Here is an 18,199-nt window from a genome sequence, read left to right as displayed (position 1 = left end):
CGGACTAGGAGTACTTCACTTGGTCAAGTTTGTTCCAAAAAAGTTTTGAAGATTTTTGACTTTTTCCTATATTGCTAATTTTTATGCCAGAATTTTTTTATCAGGTTCATCTATAACCATGCTTGTTATTGTATTTTCGGCACTTTATATGCAAATCGGGGCTACAGTAAATATGACCGAGTCAAACCTTTTTCAGCCCGAGTTCAAATGCTCCTGGTATGAACAGTAATATAAAAATGGAAACAATTAAAAAATTCTATTTTTTTGTTACGGAAGTGCTTGTAAAGTCATGACAAAATCACAAAAAAAAATCAAAGCTCCAAAATACATTCGAAAATACCATTATCAGATCTTTTTTTTTTGCCACAGCTTCCAGAGATGTAATTTCATGATGAAACTTTGCAGACACCCTAAAGATTCCTAATGTTTTCCAACTATTATTTCAGATTTGTTTGATTTTTTTTTAAGTTTACTGTTTATAGAGGAACATGTGAGCTCTCGAGAAGATACTTCGGGTCCCGACTGAGTCTTACGGCACCAATTGGTTGGGCAAACTCTGTTTCGACACAGCCTCGCCATTTCGTCGAACACGTGGTAGTGCGTCGCACCGGCCCTTCCGCAATGGCCTCCTTCCTCGTCGCCCGCCGCCTCCTCTGCCCTGCCTCCGCCCGGCGCCTCCTCCCATGCACTTCCCCGCCACCTTCTGCCCCCGCTGCTCTCTGCTGGCTGTCCACCGACGCCTCGCCCTCACCGCCTCTTCCCGTCCCCCCTCTGGAGCCCACAGTCGACCCTCCCAAGAAGGATGGAGCCTCCTTCTCCGCCGGTTCCGGCGCTGGAGGGGCCTACCGGACTGGACAGGGAGCTGCATCGGGGGGTCGCCGATCTGGTGGCGCGGGGTACGAGGAGGAGCAGCAGAAGGTCCTCCGCGCGTCGCTTCTCCACGTGGTTGCGGCTCGAATTCCCTCCAAATCTGCTCCCACTTTTGGCGTTTTTACTGTTTTGCGATTTTGAGATTTTTTATTTCGGTTTTGCTTTAGCCGAGGATGGGATGGAGCGAGTCGGCCATGATCGCGGGTGCGAGGGACGTGGCCATGTCGCCGGCCATCGTTGGTGCCTTCCCAAGGAAGGAGGCTGCGCTAGTTGAGGTACGGTCTCCTTCAATTTCTTTCTGTTGTGATTTGTTGCCTGATCTCGATGTGGTGATCAATTTTCATCGCATGAAAGTAACATTTTTATTTTTTGAATGCTACATCGGATTGGAATTTTGATGAATATGGAAGCCTCATAGATTACTGTAGGAATTAATCCTTGAATGCACATTGGTTGGACTGGAAACTAACACAACCAGTTGTTATGAAGAGATCGTAGTCGATGATAGCTATTGCATATTTGGATGCTATATCTGATTGGTATATTTCCAACAGATCGTAGTTCTTGATAGCTATTGCATATTTGGATGATGAATGTTTTTTTTACGGGAATACGATTTTATTCATCAAATGACAGCTATATCGTTTGCAATAAAAAATGAGATAAAATCAGGGGCAGAGTTGTCCCAAAAGGACGGAGATTTAGATGTATAGCATTCCTTAGCCAAACAATCCGCACTTGACGAGCAAATCGGGCATTGAGCACTAGTTGAAACGTGTCTATTTGCAAGGACTCCCAAACAGGGAAGCATACCATGTAGGACCTTCCAAATGAAAATTTTAATCTTCCTGACACGCTGAGACTCCAGATTGTTTGCCAGACCGGGTTTATTTGAACCCATCCTTGCCCATCAGTGCAAGAAAGCTGCTGACCATAGCGATGCTCCCATTCACGGTGATAAGCAGACCTGACCGAAAAAGTGCCAGGTTTAGTGTACTGTCACGCGACAAAATCTTCGAACCCTTGCACATTCAGAGGTATTTGCAAGATACGTTGTGCATTGACCCGGTTGAAAACATCCCGAATTAGAGTTTCGTCCCACTGCCCACTATGCGGATCAATAAGTTCCTCGACTTTTGTTAACATAATTTGTCCCCTTGGTGTGATCACCTTACGGTTAGCACTAGATGGAATCCAAGGGTCCTGCCAAATGTTGATTTTTCCTCCAGTTCCTACTCTCCATATACATCGCCTTTTTAAGTGTTGTTATTGTTTGGTGTGAATGTATGGTAGTTACCTTGGACTTTGTGATGTACTAGAAGGGTTGTGCGCGCTTCGCTGCGCCGTTTGTGTTGTTGGGATCTAATTTTTTTTTTTGTTATTTGATTTGGCACGTAAGGGGGGGGGGGTGATGGAGTATGTTTTCTTTTTTATATAGTGCGGTGTTTTGATGGGCCCTTCCTGGAGGTGCTGTCTTATCTGCTAATCAACTCACACATATGTGGGAAAGTTTCTTGCATTGGTGGCCACATGTACTATATTGATGCTACAGTGTCGCATGTTGATGCTTCTTTTTTGCAAGGTGATGAGAGGGTGAGCAGGATTGATCTATATTTATAGGCTGGTTACTGCCGATTGATTTGAGAAATCGTTGACCTAATCAAAATCATGAACCAAATCCAAAATTGGACACCTCAATCGAATGAGAACTCCTTAAGAAATCGTTGACCCGGTCAAAATCGTGAACCAAATCCAAAATTGAACACCACAATTGAATGAGAGGTCTCCAAAATTAGGGAGTGCTGTTGGAAGAATAAATTATTTAGGATCACTGTTGAAGAATGATGTTACACATGGATGATGTATATCCGTGCTCAGAAGAAGAGTGCTGCTATATAGATTGATTTATATCAGATTTATGAATGTTGTGACATTTGTTTGTATATTTGCATGCACCACATGCTTTCATGAAAAATAGATCATTTGTGTGAATATCTTCATTTGCATAAACTATGTATTTATTTGACAGCAATGCTATTATATTGTTTATTTGTGTTATCACTTACATAATTTTTCTTGTTTCACTAAAAACATTCGCATGGCTGATGTTTCAACTTTCAAGTACAAACCAATGTATCGTGTTTCCCCTTGCACTAGCATCAGGATGCCTTGCCTCATGGATAGCAGCATAGGGCAATACCTGTTATAAGTAAAATGGGCTGTACTATGTGGGTGAATGTGCCCTACGGTGTCTTATGTGGGGGACTACACCAAAAATATTTTATCTGTCAAACCGTTAACCCAATTGATGATCTGCTTTCACCATGGCTTCGTTGCCAGATTCGTTTCACTTATGAGATTTATAATAACTACGTTATCTGATTATGGAATGTCATTCTTCATGTGCTATAACCTACTCCCTCTGTCCCATAATCTAAGACGTTTTTTGACACTACACTACTGTCAAAGAACGTCTTACATTATGGGACGGAGGGAGTAGTAACTAGCAGAATAAACCTGGTAACTCAGCATAAACAATCTGGCAAACACGTACTATTAATCTGGCAACTGGTGATGCAATTTTTTTGTTGGAACATGGCAATTCTTTCCTACTTAGAAAGGTTGGAGTTGGGGGTGAGTTCACATGTGGGACTAACAACCTTCACCAATAAACAAATACACCCCTACCACATGTGGGACTAGCAACCTTCCAAGAGACATAAGTAAACAATGTACTTTTCATCACATGTGGGACCTAACACAAATAAACAAGTGTACTATTACTTTTATGTGATACCAACACTTATAGAAGGCACAAATAACAAATGCAGAGATGCAACTTCAACTCAAAATTATGCTCTTGCTTGCAGTTTCTCTTGCCAACCAAGTTCTTTTATTCTATATCACAGAACAAGAGAGTGAACAAATAGTAATTCCAAAGAAACGGTAGACCTTGTCCTTCTACCTGATCCACAACCTTGTGCAGTCAACTTACTAATGCCTATTGTTATATGTTTCAGCATTTGAAATGTAGTGTCTTGCAAAGGGTCTACTATGATCTCTAAAGATTCTCCAATGCCTGCAGCGTGATCTTTCGTTGTATTTTCACACTTTTTAATCGTGAACTGCGTGCAAATGCCGCGGACAACATATTTGATGACTAAGCCAGTGATGCAACTCCTCGTATTTTATAGTTTCGTAGCAACACACATGCATTGTGCTAATAATGTTAATGATCTCAGCATGTGGTGAAGATTCTTTGCTTGCATGCATGATGTGCTTTCTCCATAGGGGAGGAGCACCATGTACCGTTCACTCCTTCCTTGCAGTTTGCAGCTTCAGTACGGGCAGTTAGCATGTTCCATATTAGTCAGGGCTAAAAAACAAATGACGTCCTCGCCGTTAGCGTGCTCATCACCGAGAGAGTTAGCGTGCTCATCACTAGATAGTTGGCTATTTCAGTCCGAGAATTAGCGTGCTACTTTTTGCAGTTCGGGCAAAAAACGGACGAGAATGTTGTTAGTATTTTCAAAACTGCTCTTAAAGCATAGGGAATTTGGAAAAGTGTTCTACATGAAAAGTTAAGGCTAATCGATATCTTTCAATGATATATCATTTGCCACATTCCGTCAAACGGTTTGAAATTTCCGTTCAAAATACGTTGAATGTTGATTTATGTAAGTTTTATAATTTGAAAATTGCTCTTAAAACTGTGGATTTTGGGAAAATGTTCAAGATGAAAAAGTGTTTCCTTATCAACAACTTTCCAACGTTATATCACTTGCATCATTTCGATAAACGATTTGAAAATTGCAGCCAAAAAAATAGTGCCAGAGAAAGTTTGAGGGCAGTTAGCAAGAAAAGAACGTGCAGTTAGCTTTTTGTTGTTTCCAGCAGTTATGAAAAGGTTGCAGAATAGTTATTCTACAAGTGGTTGCAGAATAGCTATACTCCTGGCCTCCTGGGAGTATGTACTCCCACATTCAGTATATACCTCTTAAAAAACCTATTATACCTCTTTATCATTTTCAATATACCTTATTCATTACTCTTAAGGTACCTCAATACAAGTTCTACGAAAAAATGCCATCGGAGCCCTTAGTTTATGCAGCATACCATTTTACGTACAAAAAACAGTTTATGTGTAAATGATGTAAAATATGCAGTCTCAAATGGGAATTTTTCATGGAACTCATTTAGGGTATCAATTAATTATTGATGAAGTATATTAAAACTGATAAAAAGTTATAATCGATGTATCTATGTGGTATATGAGGAGCGGGAGTACATACTCCCAGGAGTATCGTCATATATATAGGGTGGTTCTATTCTACAACCAACCCTTAAGAGTTGTAGAATACCTATTCTGCAACCACCCCTCCTGTACCAGACCTGAACCTACCCAAAACCTGGACATAGCAACTAAAAAAGAACACCTCAATCCACCTTCCTCCCTATGCCCACCACCCCAACCCGTCCCACCCCGCCCACCTTCTTCCTCCCCGTGCCCAGTGCCCAGCACCCCACCCGACCAACCCCCTCCCACCGCTCTTCCTCCCCATGCCTCCTCTACCTTTGTCCGACAGCTGGATTTAGGGAGTGTGCTTGAGCATACAGAAAAATATGGAGGGAATTTTTTAGTGAGGCTCAGAGCATCGACATTACGCTTAGCCGACACTGAAACTTCCCTTCTTCCACTTCATTGGTGTATGATGGAACTCGGCATTTCACTTCATTGATGCAAGATGTTTATTGTTTGTTAAACATATTAAGTAAATTTTGTGTTTCTATGCTTTGTGTGCCTACACTTATGAATTCTTTTTCGTGTGTGCATGCAGTTTTTCATGGATGACTGCCTTCAACAACTCATGGATCGCATTGATGCTGGTGAGGGAGAGCTTTTGAAAAACTTGATGCTCACTGAGAGACTATCTAGGCTTGTTCGGATGAGGCTTGAGATGCAGACACCTTACATATCAAAGTGGCCTCAAGCGCTGAGCATTCAGGTGCCCGTTGTCTTCCTTTCATTTCCTCCCCTCTCGTATGTGTTTTAACTAAATTATTATGTGATGGCTACATGCCCAATTATATAATTTTTTTGGCAGTCCCAACCAGCAAATGTCTCAACAAGCTTAAAGCAGAGAGCAGTCCTTGTTGATGAGATTTGGCATGCTGCTGGAGATGCTGGATCAGATATTGATTGGTATGTGAAACGTACTGTGCTTGGTGGCATCTACTCAGCCTCAGAGGTGTACATGTTAACAGATAATTCTCCAGGTTTGCACCTTTTCTAAGTTTAAAACCCATTTTTTTCTACTTGACAATTGACTCTAAACCAACATTAGCAAATTTAGTAAGCTTTGTGACCATGTATTGTTCTGTGTAATGAAACTGGAGTGAGCTAAGTTTGAAAGTTGAAACTGGCAGTTTGGAATTATTAAGCTTTTACACTTAACTGGTTTGATTATGAGTTGTTTTCGGAGCTATGTGACTCGACGCAATAGTGTATACATGACAAAACAAAATATCTGCAATTTCTCGTGTTCTTCATAACTTGTACACCCTCCTGTCTCTTGTGTTTTTGTCTGGGTTAGCCTGTAAGACACTTCATTTCTTTTAGTAGAAAATGTTGGTCTTCTAGTTCTTCAATCTTGAAAAACATAGTGATGGAGAAACAGGGTAAGTGGCGAGGGTTTCTCCTCCCTCCCTCCTTTTTTTCTTGCCTAGTTTGATGTGTTCTGTGACATGCAAATCCATCTCAGATGATCTTCACCACCATTCTACTTTCGTAAGGAGTTGAACCTAGGAGACGTTTGGTTCCAGAGAAACCCCCCAAGTGTAAAGGCAGTGGAATTGCGCTGGTACCGTAAACGTAAACGAACAAAACTCAAACTTGTTTGGTTGCAGGCAAGAAATCAATTCGTCTCCAGACAAGAAAAAGGCGAACAAATCTCAAAGGAGCAGCCATGGTGGGGCTCCTTGCCTCTGCGGGTTTGGCGTGGTTGTGATCGGAGAGACGGACTCCCAGTACTGGGGCGCCAGAAGAAGGGCCTGGTGGCTGCCGCACGGCGAGTATCTTTCTGACCCAGATGGGCGGCAAGACAGCCGTCCAAAACTGCGCCACACCGGGGACGCCGCTGATGCAGTGGGAAGTCTGGTGACCCATGGTGAAGCCTCTGCACTTGAGCCGTGTCACCTGGATGGCTGGCGACACCCTATAGACGTCAAGACGTTCTCGTAGCCTATGAACTCCACGAAGCACAGGAATGGCGGGCACCATGCGTCGCTGAGCTTGTCGATGGTGATGTCCGCGTCGGCCTCCGCGAAAACCACGCCCTCCCTGGTGCAGTCCACCACCAGCTCCTCGTGCAGCGCCTCTGCCATGGGCGCCGGCTTAGCCATCGACGGTAACATGTCCATCAATGGCGGACGTTGGCTTCGCGGCGGCGTGTGGGACGGTAGTAAGTGGTGCGAGAGGTGAGATCAGATTATTATAGAGTTCACAGCGCTTCATGCGGAGGCCACAGAGAAGACGACATTGGGAAGAAGCATCGTCCGACGTATTCCGATTACACAGGATATTTGGGCGTAATGAGATTACAACAAGGCTGGGACCTGGTACCATTGGTACCGTGTTATCTGATTAGAGCATCTACAGCCGGGCTCCCCAACCCCCCCCCCCCCCCCCCCCCAACCCCCGGTATATGATCTGGCGGCCGGCCCGGTCAGTGACCGGTCACAAAAACTTCACCCAGCCGGGCGTCTCAAACCGGCCTTATACATCGGGGCTGATCGGCACCCCTCATATCCAGCCCAAATTTGGGGCAGATATGGGGAGGCCTGGGCGCTTCCGCCATGTCGGATCCGGCCCACGCCGGCCCACCCCGACCCCACATATATTCGTCCCCATCCGCATCCCGGACCAAACCCTAGCCACTCCATTGCACTCCACACCACTCCACTCTGCCCCAAGCCTGGTTTCGGTGATTTCCGGCCATCTCTGGCATGACGGGCATCGGATCCGACTTCAAGATCTCCTGATCCGTCGACTGGGATCTCGTCTCATGTGGGCCTGAGGAGGAGATGGCCGTTCGCATGGCTCTCCGGAATGCCCGGGAGGAGTCCGCTCGACTGCGGTTGGACTTGATCCGGCGGGAATCCATTGCGTCTGTGAAAATGGCTGTTGGATCTGCCTCGAGGTGCGTGATTGCGGCCTCATCGGATGCAGTGCGGTCCGTTTGGCACCCCACCCAGGGTTGGCGACGCAACCCCTTTGGTGTGTGTCCCTCCGTGGCGTCCGGCTCTGAATCGGAGGTAAACGCCTACGGCCCGTCCGTTGCGAGGGCGAGGCATGCCCGCCGACTGAGGCAGAGGGCGCGGGAGGCCGCGGCAGCCCTCGTGGCCGACACCGCAGAGGTGGAGTCGCATGTCGCCGGACAGGCGGAGCCGCAACGGGTGACCGGTTCCCCTGGCTCCGCAACGAGGAGGCCCACCCGTCCTCGTCCATCATCTATCTCACCTCTACCAGCGACGGCACCTCGTGTCCCATGTGGGCCAGTCTGTGTCCCATGTCCTACTCTTCCTCGTCGGTCACCGGATCTTCACTTCGTGGGTCACACGGCCGCTGGACCTGGGAACGGGAGGGAACAACAAGGACGTGGTGGACAGGCGCCAGTGAAGATATAGTCTAGGTTTTATGTTGCATGTAACTGTATGGATTTGATGAGGGTTTTCTAATGAGGTATCCGGTTGTGGAAGCGGTCTTTTGAGGGATGATCGGTCACTGTCCGCGGACGCGTCCGGGTGCTTCTGCGAACGTTTAGGGGGTTGGATTAGCTAGGTTCGGCTGTAGATGCTCTTACCGTCGGCCAATCCAAACAAGAATCGAGCGTTATCCTTTATTACCGTAAACAGGTGACGTTACAAAATCAGCGAACCAAGCACCTCCCTAGATTTATCTTAGGCCTACTAATATCCTAGACAACATAATTACGCAATCCACATTTTCTTTTTTTGAAAATAAATAATCCACATTTTCTTTGCTCAACTGATTGGAATATAGACTTGTTGATGATTTCTCATTTCTGTTGGCACTTGTCAGAGTTTCACGACACATGGACATTTGTGAATCGCCGCATCAAAGATGCTCTTGATTTGCAGAAATCTTATAAGGAGGTATGAGTCACTCAAAATCAAACTGTATAAGTCGTTATAGATTTTTGTCAACCCCTTCTGGCACTATTAACCTTGTGATCTGACATAATCCTCTGTACAGGTCGCTTATCTAACCGAAACCCTGGGAGCAGGGATCGGTGGCTCCATACAGGGCGTCCTGAACAAGGTTTTCCAGAAATGAAAAAACTTGCCTTTGCAGGCTGCCTTCTCGGCATTTCCGCCACCACTTTCTTATGTCACGTTAAGATTCTATGACATTGTATATAGTACTCTCTTTTACAAACAAACGCTGTTAGGGTAGCCAAGAAGCTATTTAGTCGGTGGTCAGAGGTCAGAGGTCAGTTGAGTTGTTGATTAGTCGTCATTGCGCAATTCTGCTACAGGTTGGCGAAAAATGTGTGAACTCTACAGACTCTAGTCCATGTGTCATGTGCGAGTTGCTGCAAACAGAACAAGACACTCGTGGCTTTGCATGGACACGACTTGGCATTCAAAACTTTGCTAGAAGGGTTGAGCGCTCTTTGCTGTGCTCTGTTTGTGTTATTGTGTTTCTTCATAATTTTTACTTCTGTTTTAAAATATAAGGTGTATTAGTTTTTTAGAAGGTTTTCTTTTTATTTACAATGCGGTGTTTCAGTGGGCTTTTGTGGTAAGATTTTGTGTTATCTGATGATGAAATCAATTAATACTTATGTGGGGATTTTTTCATCCACGGCTGAATATTTCTTTTTTCTAGGAGATGAGATGGTGCGTGATATTGATATGTTTTTATAGGCTGGTTGTTGCTGATCGATTTTAAAAATTATTAACCCGGTGAACATTATAAATCAAATCCAAAATTAAATATCTCAATCAAATGGGATAACACAAAAAAGGGGAGCACAGTGAATTAAAAAAATTAAATAAGAGTGCTCCTTGAGAAATTGTTGACCCGGTCAAAATTATGTGACCCAAAATTTTAAATAGTAAATTACAATTGATTGTGATGTCTTAAAATTAGGGAGGGGTTGGGTGGGCTTTGCTGTGAGTTGGTGTTGGTAGGTTATCAGTTTTTTTTACTTCCCTTGTTTCAAAATTCATGGTGATTAGTTTTTTAAAGGATCAGACCTCTTGAAGTTTGATCAAATTTATAGAGCAACATATCAATATCCATAATATCAAATCGTATCATTAGATAGCAACATATCAATATCCATAATATCAAATTGTATCATTAGATTCATCATGAATTTTTTTTATATTTTATTTAATTAGTATTGTGCATGTCGATATTTTTGGCTCTGGACTTGTTCAAAGTTAAAGAAAAATCAATTTTGAAAAAATGAATTAACTTATATTTTAGAACTGAGGAAATATTTGGTTTGGTGAGTGGGCGGAATGATGGTGTGTGTTTTCTTTTTACTTATACTGTGGTGTTTTGGTGGACATTTTGCAGTGTGATTCTTTGTTATCTGCTAATCAACCTAAAATTATATGAGGACATTTTCTGCATTGTGGTTGCATGTACTATATAGGTGCTATATTATCACATGTTGGTGCTTTTTTCTAGGTGATAATAGATTGCACGGAGTTGATACGTTTTTATAAACCGGTTGCTGCCGATTGATGATCCAGTTAAAATGTGAACCAATTCTAAAATTGAATATATTAGTTGAATATGAGAGCTTCAAAATTAAGAAGCACATAAAAAAATAAAAAAATAAACTAGAGAACTCTTTGAGAAATTATTAACCCAGTCAAAATCAAGCGTCCCATTTCTAAATTGAAGAGCTCAATTGAATGTGAGACTTTAGAAATTAGGGATCATAGTGTTATAGAAGATTAAAAGTGTTATGCGCTGTTTGCGTTGTCCAGATCTTTATCACGAGGTTGTCTACGGAATTTGGAGAAATTAAACTCATGAGATACATCAGCAATACTTACACTAACAGTTTCTTTCTCACAATCTATTTGGTGTTCAAGAAAGGTCTGCCAAATATAATGGGACAAAAATCATCTTGTAGGGAACCAATAACTAGAAAACCAGTAGGGTATTTTATTTTCCCACACAAGACTTCAACATCTCTAACAATCCCGAGTGGTGTAATAGTATCTCTATTAGCAAGCTTAATAGTAACATCAATATCTTCTATCTCAGCAGGTGCATTATCATTCATAATTTCTTGATATAAAGTAAAAGGGATTGCACTCACACCAGCACCCAAATGACATAAACCATGATAATAAATGATCTCCTATTTTAACAGGTCTATGCTTATCTTTTTCATCGGGTTTGACAATTCTAGTAGCTTCATCACATAAATAAATAACATGCCCATCAATATTTTCAGCCAAGAGATCTTTAACCATAGCAACATTAGGTTCAACTTTAATTTGTTTAGGGGGTGTAGGTGTTCTAGTATAACTCTTGCGAACCACAGCTGAAGCTTTAGCATGTTCTTTTATTCTAACAGGAAAAGGTGGTTTCTCAATATAAGCAGTAGGAATAACATGATCAACATTATAACTGGTGGTTTCTCCTCTAGCATCAAGGGGTTCTACTATTTTTTATTCAATTGAAGGATGATATTTCAACCACTTCTCCTTAGGGAAATCAACATGAGTAGCACATGATTCACAGAAGGAAGTTACCATATTTAGTGCTAAATTCACGAAAAGCGTTGGTATCCATATAAAGATTTAACACAATCAAACTCAAGGTTTATACCTGACTCCTTACCTTCGTAGAGTTTGTAATCTTCGGAGTTGCGTTTAATTATCTCCAAAAGATCCCATCGAAATTCAATAGTTTTCTTCACAAAGGAACTAGTACAAGAAGTATCGAGAATGGATTGATCATTACGAGAAAGTTGAGTATAAAAATTCCGAATAATAATTTCTCTTGAGAGCTCATGATTGGGGCATGAATATAACATTGACTTAAGCCTCCCCCAAGCTTGGGCGATACTTTCTCCTTCACGAGGCCAAAAATTATATATATAATTCCGATCGCGATGAACCAGATGCATAGGATAAAACTTCTGATGAAATTCCAATTTCAATCGGTTGTAATTCCAAGCCCCAATATCATCACATAGCCTATACCATGTCAAAGCCTTTTCCTTCAAAGATAAAGGGAATAACTTCTTCTTGACTTCATCTCCGGGTAAACCTGCAAGCTTAAATAATCCACAAACTTCATCTACATAGATTATATGCATATCAGGATGTAGTGTTCCGTCTCCTGCATAAGGATTAGCTAGCAGTTTCTTTATCATACCCGAAGGAATTTCATAATAAATATTGTCAGTAGGTGTAGTAGGTTGAGGAGCAACTCTTTGTTCTTCCAGTCGAGGTGAAGATACCCCGAACAAGCCCCTTAAAGGATTATTTTCCATAGTGACAAGTGACAATAAATTTCAGCACGTAATATAATTTTTTTCTTACCAAATTCCACTCACCAAAGGCGCTTCACTCCCTGGCAACGGCGCCAGAAAAGAGTCTTGATGACCCATAAGTATCGGGGATCAATCGTAGCCCTTTCGATAAGTAAGAGTGTCGAACCCAACGAGAAGCAGAAGGAAATGACAAGCGGTCTTCAGCAAGGTATTTTCTGCAGGCACTGAATTTATCGGTAACAGATAGTTTGGTAGTAAGATAATTCGTAACGGGTAACAAGTAACAAGTGTAACAAAGGTGCAGCAAGGTGGGCCAATCCTTTTTATAGCAAAGGATAAGCCTGGACGCACTCTTATATAAAGCAAAGCGCTCGAAGCCACATGATAATTATCATCAAGTTAGTTTTCATTATGCTCATATGATTCACGTTCGTTATTTTGATAATTTGATATGTGGGTGGACCGGTGCTTGGGTGCTATCGTTACTTGGAAAAACCTCCCCCTTCTGATTAACCCCTCTCACAAGCATCTGCAAGTACGAATAAGAATTAAGATAAATCTAATCATAGCATGAAACATGTGGATCCAAATCAGCCCCTTACGAAGCAATGCATAAACTAGGGGTTTGGCTTCTATCACTCTAGCAACCCATCATCTACTTATTACTTTCCAATGCCTTCCTCTAAGCTCAAATCATGATGAAGTGTCATGTAGTCGACGTTCACATAACACCACTAGAGGAGAGACAACATACATCTCATCAAAATATCGAACGAATACCAAATTCACATGATTACTTATAATAAGACTTCTACCATGTCCTCAGGAACAAATGTACCTACTCACAAAGCTTGCTCGTGTTCAAGATCGGAGGGGTAATAAATATCATTAAGGATCTAAACATATAATCTTTCACCAAATAAACCAACTAGCATCAACTACAAGGAGTAATCAACGGTACTAGCAACCCACATGTACCAATCTGAGGTTTTGAGGCAAAGATTGAATACAAGAGATGCACTAGGGTTTGAGAGGAGATGATGCTGGTGAATATGTTGATGAAGATCGACCCTCCCTCGATGAGAGGATCGTTGGTGATGACAATGGCTTCGATTTCCCTCTCCCGGAGGGAAGTTTCCCCGGCAGAATCGCTCTACCAGAGCCCTAGATTGCTCCTGCCCAGGTTCCGCCTCGAGACGGCGGCGCTTTGTCCCGAAAGCTTCCTTATGATTTTTTTTCTAGGTCAAAACCCTCCATATAGCAGAAGATGGGCACCAGGGGCTGGCCAGGGTGCCCACAAGCTCAAGGGGCGCACCCTGGGGGGTAGGTCACACCCCCAGGCTTGTGGCCACCTGGTGGGTCCCCCTCTGTTGTATCTTCGCCCAATATTTTTTATATATTCCAAAAGAATTCTCCGTAAAGTTTCAGGACATTTGGAGTTGTATAGAATAGGTATCTCAAACTTGCTCCTTTTCGGTCCAGAATTCCAGCTGCCGACATTCTCCCTCTTCATGTAAATCTTGTAAAATAAGAGAGAAAAGACATAAGAATTGTATCATAAAGTGAAATAACAGTCCATAGTGCAATAAATATCAACATAAAAACATGATGCAAAATGGACGTATAATTGGTCATGAGGGTACCCGCGAGTTAATAACGCGGCATGACTGGGCCGGCAGGGACCGCCCCAGAGAGGGATGGGCCTGGCCCTTGTCATAAGTCCGTGAGATGGGCGACAAGATCACTGACCGTTTTCGCGAGCTCCCTATGCACTAACGGGTTTGGATATGTGATCTGAGTAGGCCTCTAGCCTTTTCGCACTAACCACCACGCGGGAATAAGTATGGGCACTTGGCGTCGTACGATTTCTTCCGAAAGCTTTGTCAGACGCCCAATTCAGCATTGCGGCACGACTGGGCATGTGCCATCCAGGACAAAGGTGGTGCTTGGACCCGACCCTGCTCGCAACGACCCGGAGTGCTTAGGGGTGAGCGGCCGAACAACCCCTTCGTTCTTAGGATGTAGACCGGCAGGGACCCCTTCGTGGAGCTCAGCCGAGGCCGGTCATGACCAGGAAGAGTGTGTCCGGCCGGAGTTAATCGAGCGTGTTGGGTAAGTTGGTGCACCCTTGCAGGGAAGTAATCTATTCGAATAGCCGTGCCCATGGTAACGGACGCTCGGAGTTGTATCCCGATCTACTACAATTAGAACTGTATACTTGTGACACTAAACTGATATGATGGCTCCGGGATCGCTTCCTCGCCGGGTAGACGAGGAATGATCTTTGGGCGTTGCTATTATATACTTGTTACTATATGATATGTTACTCTTGCTGCAAGACGATGTAAGATGCTAGTCTTTGATAGGCTAGGCCTTTCCCTCTATTCTGGCAATTATGCAGTATAGTCCACAGATACAGCCCCTTCCCTTTGATACTGTAGCATACTTAGGATAGATCTGATGTAAGTCTTGCGAGTACTTTGGATGAGTACTCACGGTTGCTTTGTTACCTTTTTCCCTCTGCCCGGTTGCTCCGACCAGATGACGGAGCCCCGGAGCCAGCTTATCCCATCAACGTCTACTATTACACCAACGAAGCCTACTATTACGTGGAGACTGACGACCAGGAGTAGTTAGGAGGCCTCAGACAGGAGGCCTGCGCCTTTTCGATCTGGAGTCGTTGTTTGTTTTCGCCTTCTTAAGGCACCTTTGTAAATGTGTGTACTCAGACCTAACTCTTGATGTATTTTTAGGTCTTTGATCCTGGCTTGTAATCTATGTTGTTTCTTTGTTTATCCTTTGTGTCATAGAGTTGTGTTGTGATACTATACCGTGAATCACTGATCTTGATCGTGCATGCTGCGTGGATGTTTAGTGCACGATTAATTTCGGGGGCGTCACAATGTGATAAAAAACAAAATCAATGCTCTAAAATGTTATTTTTAAACACATTTTGGAGCATCGATTTTGTTATTTTTGCCACATTTCCCACGAATGTCATTTCATGATGAAATTTTGCAAGCTATCAAAACATTTTTCAATATTTCACGCACAAAATAAATCCAGATTAAATTTTCTTGTGATTTTACTGTTAACCAAGTGATCAGTGGTATGAACATCTATACTACTACAATGCTTACACAAGAACATACGTAGTGAGTACTGATGAGATACTCCCTCCGTTTTTATTTAGTCTGCATATTAGGTTTGACTGAAGTCAACTTCATAAAATTTGACTAACTTTATAAAAAAAATTATAAGCATTTACTATAAAAAATCTATATGATGTGTTAGTACATTCAATAATGAATCTAAAAGTATTGATTTGTTATTCTATATATTAATATTTTGTTTATAAATTTAGTCAAAGTTTACAAAGCTTGACTTTGATCAAAGCTAATAGGCGAACTAAATAAAAACAGGAGGAGTACTAAATATCAGCATAAACACCTCTTGCCTCCCTGATTAGGGGGTGTTTGGTTCAGGGACTTTTTAGTCCCAGAGACTAAAAAAGTCCTTAAAAAGTCCTAGGAACCAAACGAAAGGGACTTTTTTTACAGGGACTAAAAAAAGATTCTACTAGAGAGTCTTTTTTATTAGTCCCTAGGACTAGAAAAAGTCCTAGGACTTCTGAACCAAATACCCCTAGGTCTTACACTAGCGTTACGCCATATTAATTACTAGTTCTGTACAGTGTTTGACGCCATTTTGTAGATATCAATGGTTGTAGTACGGCCATTCGAGGCCGACAGCAAAGCTGACTGCTCACCCACCGAGCGATCACCAGTGCCTCCACTCAATACGCAGCGACACTGCAATAACACGAGCTCACGGAATCTAACAAGCCAATTGATCCTGTGCAGCCCAACTCCAAGCCGGTGAATCGATGGAGAACCGCGGTGGCGCGCCGTCGCCGCACCTGCTGTTCGTCACCAGCCCAATGCAGGGCCACATCAACCCGGTCCGCCGCCTCGCCGCCCGCGTCGCGGCAGCTGGCGCCGCGGCCACCGTCTCCACCGCCGTCTCCGGCCACCGCCGCATGTTCCCCTCGCTCGCGTCGCCCGGCGAGGAGGCCGTCGATGCCGCGGGCGTGCTGCACGCCCCCTTCTCCGACGGCTACGACGAGGGGGTCGATCCACGGGTGCACGACATGCGCTCCTTCGCCGCGCGCGCCCGCGCCGTCGGGTGCGAGACGCTCGCCGGCGTCGTCGCCCGCCTCGCCGAGCGCGGCCGCCCCGTCACGTGCGTCGTGTACACCTTCTTCGTGGGTTGGGTTCCCGAGGTCGCGCGCGCCAGCGGCATCCCCTCGGCCCTCTTCTGGATCCAGCCGGCCGCCGTGTTCGCGGTGTACTACCACTACTTCCACGGCCACGAGGCCGTGCTCGCTTCCTGCGCCAACGACCCTGACCGCGACGCCGTCGTCCAGCTGCCGGGGCTGCCGCCGCTCAAGTCCCGCGCGCTCCCGTCCGTCGTGGCGTTAACCTCGCCGGAGCAGCGGGGCTACGAGGTGGTTGGCACGCTGCGCGACCTCTTCCTGGCGCTCGATGACGATGAGCACAGGCCCAAGGTGCTGGTCAACACGCTCGATGCGCTGGAGCCCGACGCGCTCCGTGCGGTGCCGGGGTTTGAGCTCGTCGCCGTTGGGCCTGTGGTGCCAGATGGCTCGTCCCCGTCCACCACGGACCTGTCCCTGCGCGACGACCACGACGACGACGTGAATGGGTACATGGAGTGGTTGGACACGAATGCCGCGCGCTCTGTGGTGTACGTCTCGTTCGGGACCATATTCGCGGCGAGCAAGCGGCAGGAGCTGGAGACGTTGCAAGGACTGAAGGCCGCCGGCCGGCCGTACCTATGGGTGTCGCGCAAGGTCGCAGAGGTCGATGGTGCAGAGTTGAACGGCACGGAAGCGGGCCGCGGCGCCGACGGAGGACAAGGGATCATGGTGGAGTGGTGCGACCAGGTGCGCGTGCTGTCCCACCCGGCAGTGGGATGCTTCGTGACGCACTGCGGGTGGAACTCGGCGCTGGAGAGCATCGCGTGCGGCGTGCCTGTCGTGGCCGTGCCGCAGAAGTTCGACCAGCCGACGGTGGCGTGGCTGGTGGAGGAGTGCGCGGGCGTCGGGGTGCGCGCACAGGCGGACGGCGAGGGAGTGGCGGAGCGAGGCGAGCTCCAAAGGTGCGTGGAGACGGTCATGGGCGGCGGCGAAACAGCAGTGGAGATCCGACCATGCGCGGCAAAATGGATGGAGCGGGCCAGGGAGGCGCTCGCCGGCGGCGGGACGCTGGAGAGGAATCTCCGAGCGTTCCTGTCTGGTTTCTGAAGAACCAACATACGCGTGATTCTTTGTTTCACACAAAGATTTGCCGCTGGATCTCTTAATAAAATTCGAAATGGAGTTGGCTGTTTCTTAGCTGCAGAAGTTAACCATTGAATTTTGCAGTCCTGCCGGAGTTTTCGGATGTGCTTTTCTATCCTTCTATCGATGAATGATATGTATGCTTTGCGTATTTATGAAAATAAAAACATCATGTCAAAGTGAGAGTTGCCTCAGCGGTCACTGTCTGAACGGTCTTTTTCTACAATGCTCTACTATTTGTTGGGATATTTAAATCCGAATGGCTTTAGGGCGGCTTTGTTGCAGTGGCGAAGAACCCGAAAAGGAAAATTCAAAGTTTTAGCCTCTTACAAAAAATAGTATTAAATGCGAACACTCGTAAACACGTACAAACACTCATGTTTATAGACGTATATACACTCTACCCATATGAGCATTT

The 18,199-nt window shown here is 44.8% G+C and overlaps 2 protein-coding genes across 2 annotated transcripts; both read left to right on the top strand.

Moving 5' to 3' along the window:
• Positions 1-525: 525 nt before the first annotated feature.
• LOC123165026 (ubiquinone biosynthesis protein COQ9-B, mitochondrial) lies at positions 526-9,753 on the top strand. The gene is made up of 6 exons (XM_044582656.1): positions 526-945; positions 1,038-1,145; positions 5,709-5,876; positions 5,976-6,147; positions 8,972-9,045; positions 9,146-9,753. The coding sequence occupies exons 1-6, from the start codon at positions 622-624 to the stop codon at positions 9,224-9,226; spliced, it is 927 nt and encodes a 308-aa protein (XP_044438591.1). The 5' UTR covers positions 526-621; the 3' UTR covers positions 9,227-9,753.
• A 6,391-nt stretch (positions 9,754-16,144) lies between these two features.
• On the top strand, positions 16,145-17,975 carry LOC123168679 (crocetin glucosyltransferase, chloroplastic). Its single transcript, XM_044586548.1, has one exon. It carries the CDS (start codon positions 16,309-16,311, stop codon positions 17,743-17,745), a length of 1,437 nt encoding a protein of 478 aa, XP_044442483.1. The 5' UTR covers positions 16,145-16,308; the 3' UTR covers positions 17,746-17,975.
• Positions 17,976-18,199: the final 224 nt, after the last annotated feature.

This window comes from Triticum aestivum, chromosome 7D, assembly GCF_018294505.1.
Source record: "Triticum aestivum cultivar Chinese Spring chromosome 7D, IWGSC CS RefSeq v2.1, whole genome shotgun sequence".
In the NCBI taxonomy this organism is placed as follows: domain Eukaryota; kingdom Viridiplantae; phylum Streptophyta; class Magnoliopsida; order Poales; family Poaceae; genus Triticum; species Triticum aestivum.
This window is presented reverse-complemented; position numbering and strand designations above follow the sequence as displayed.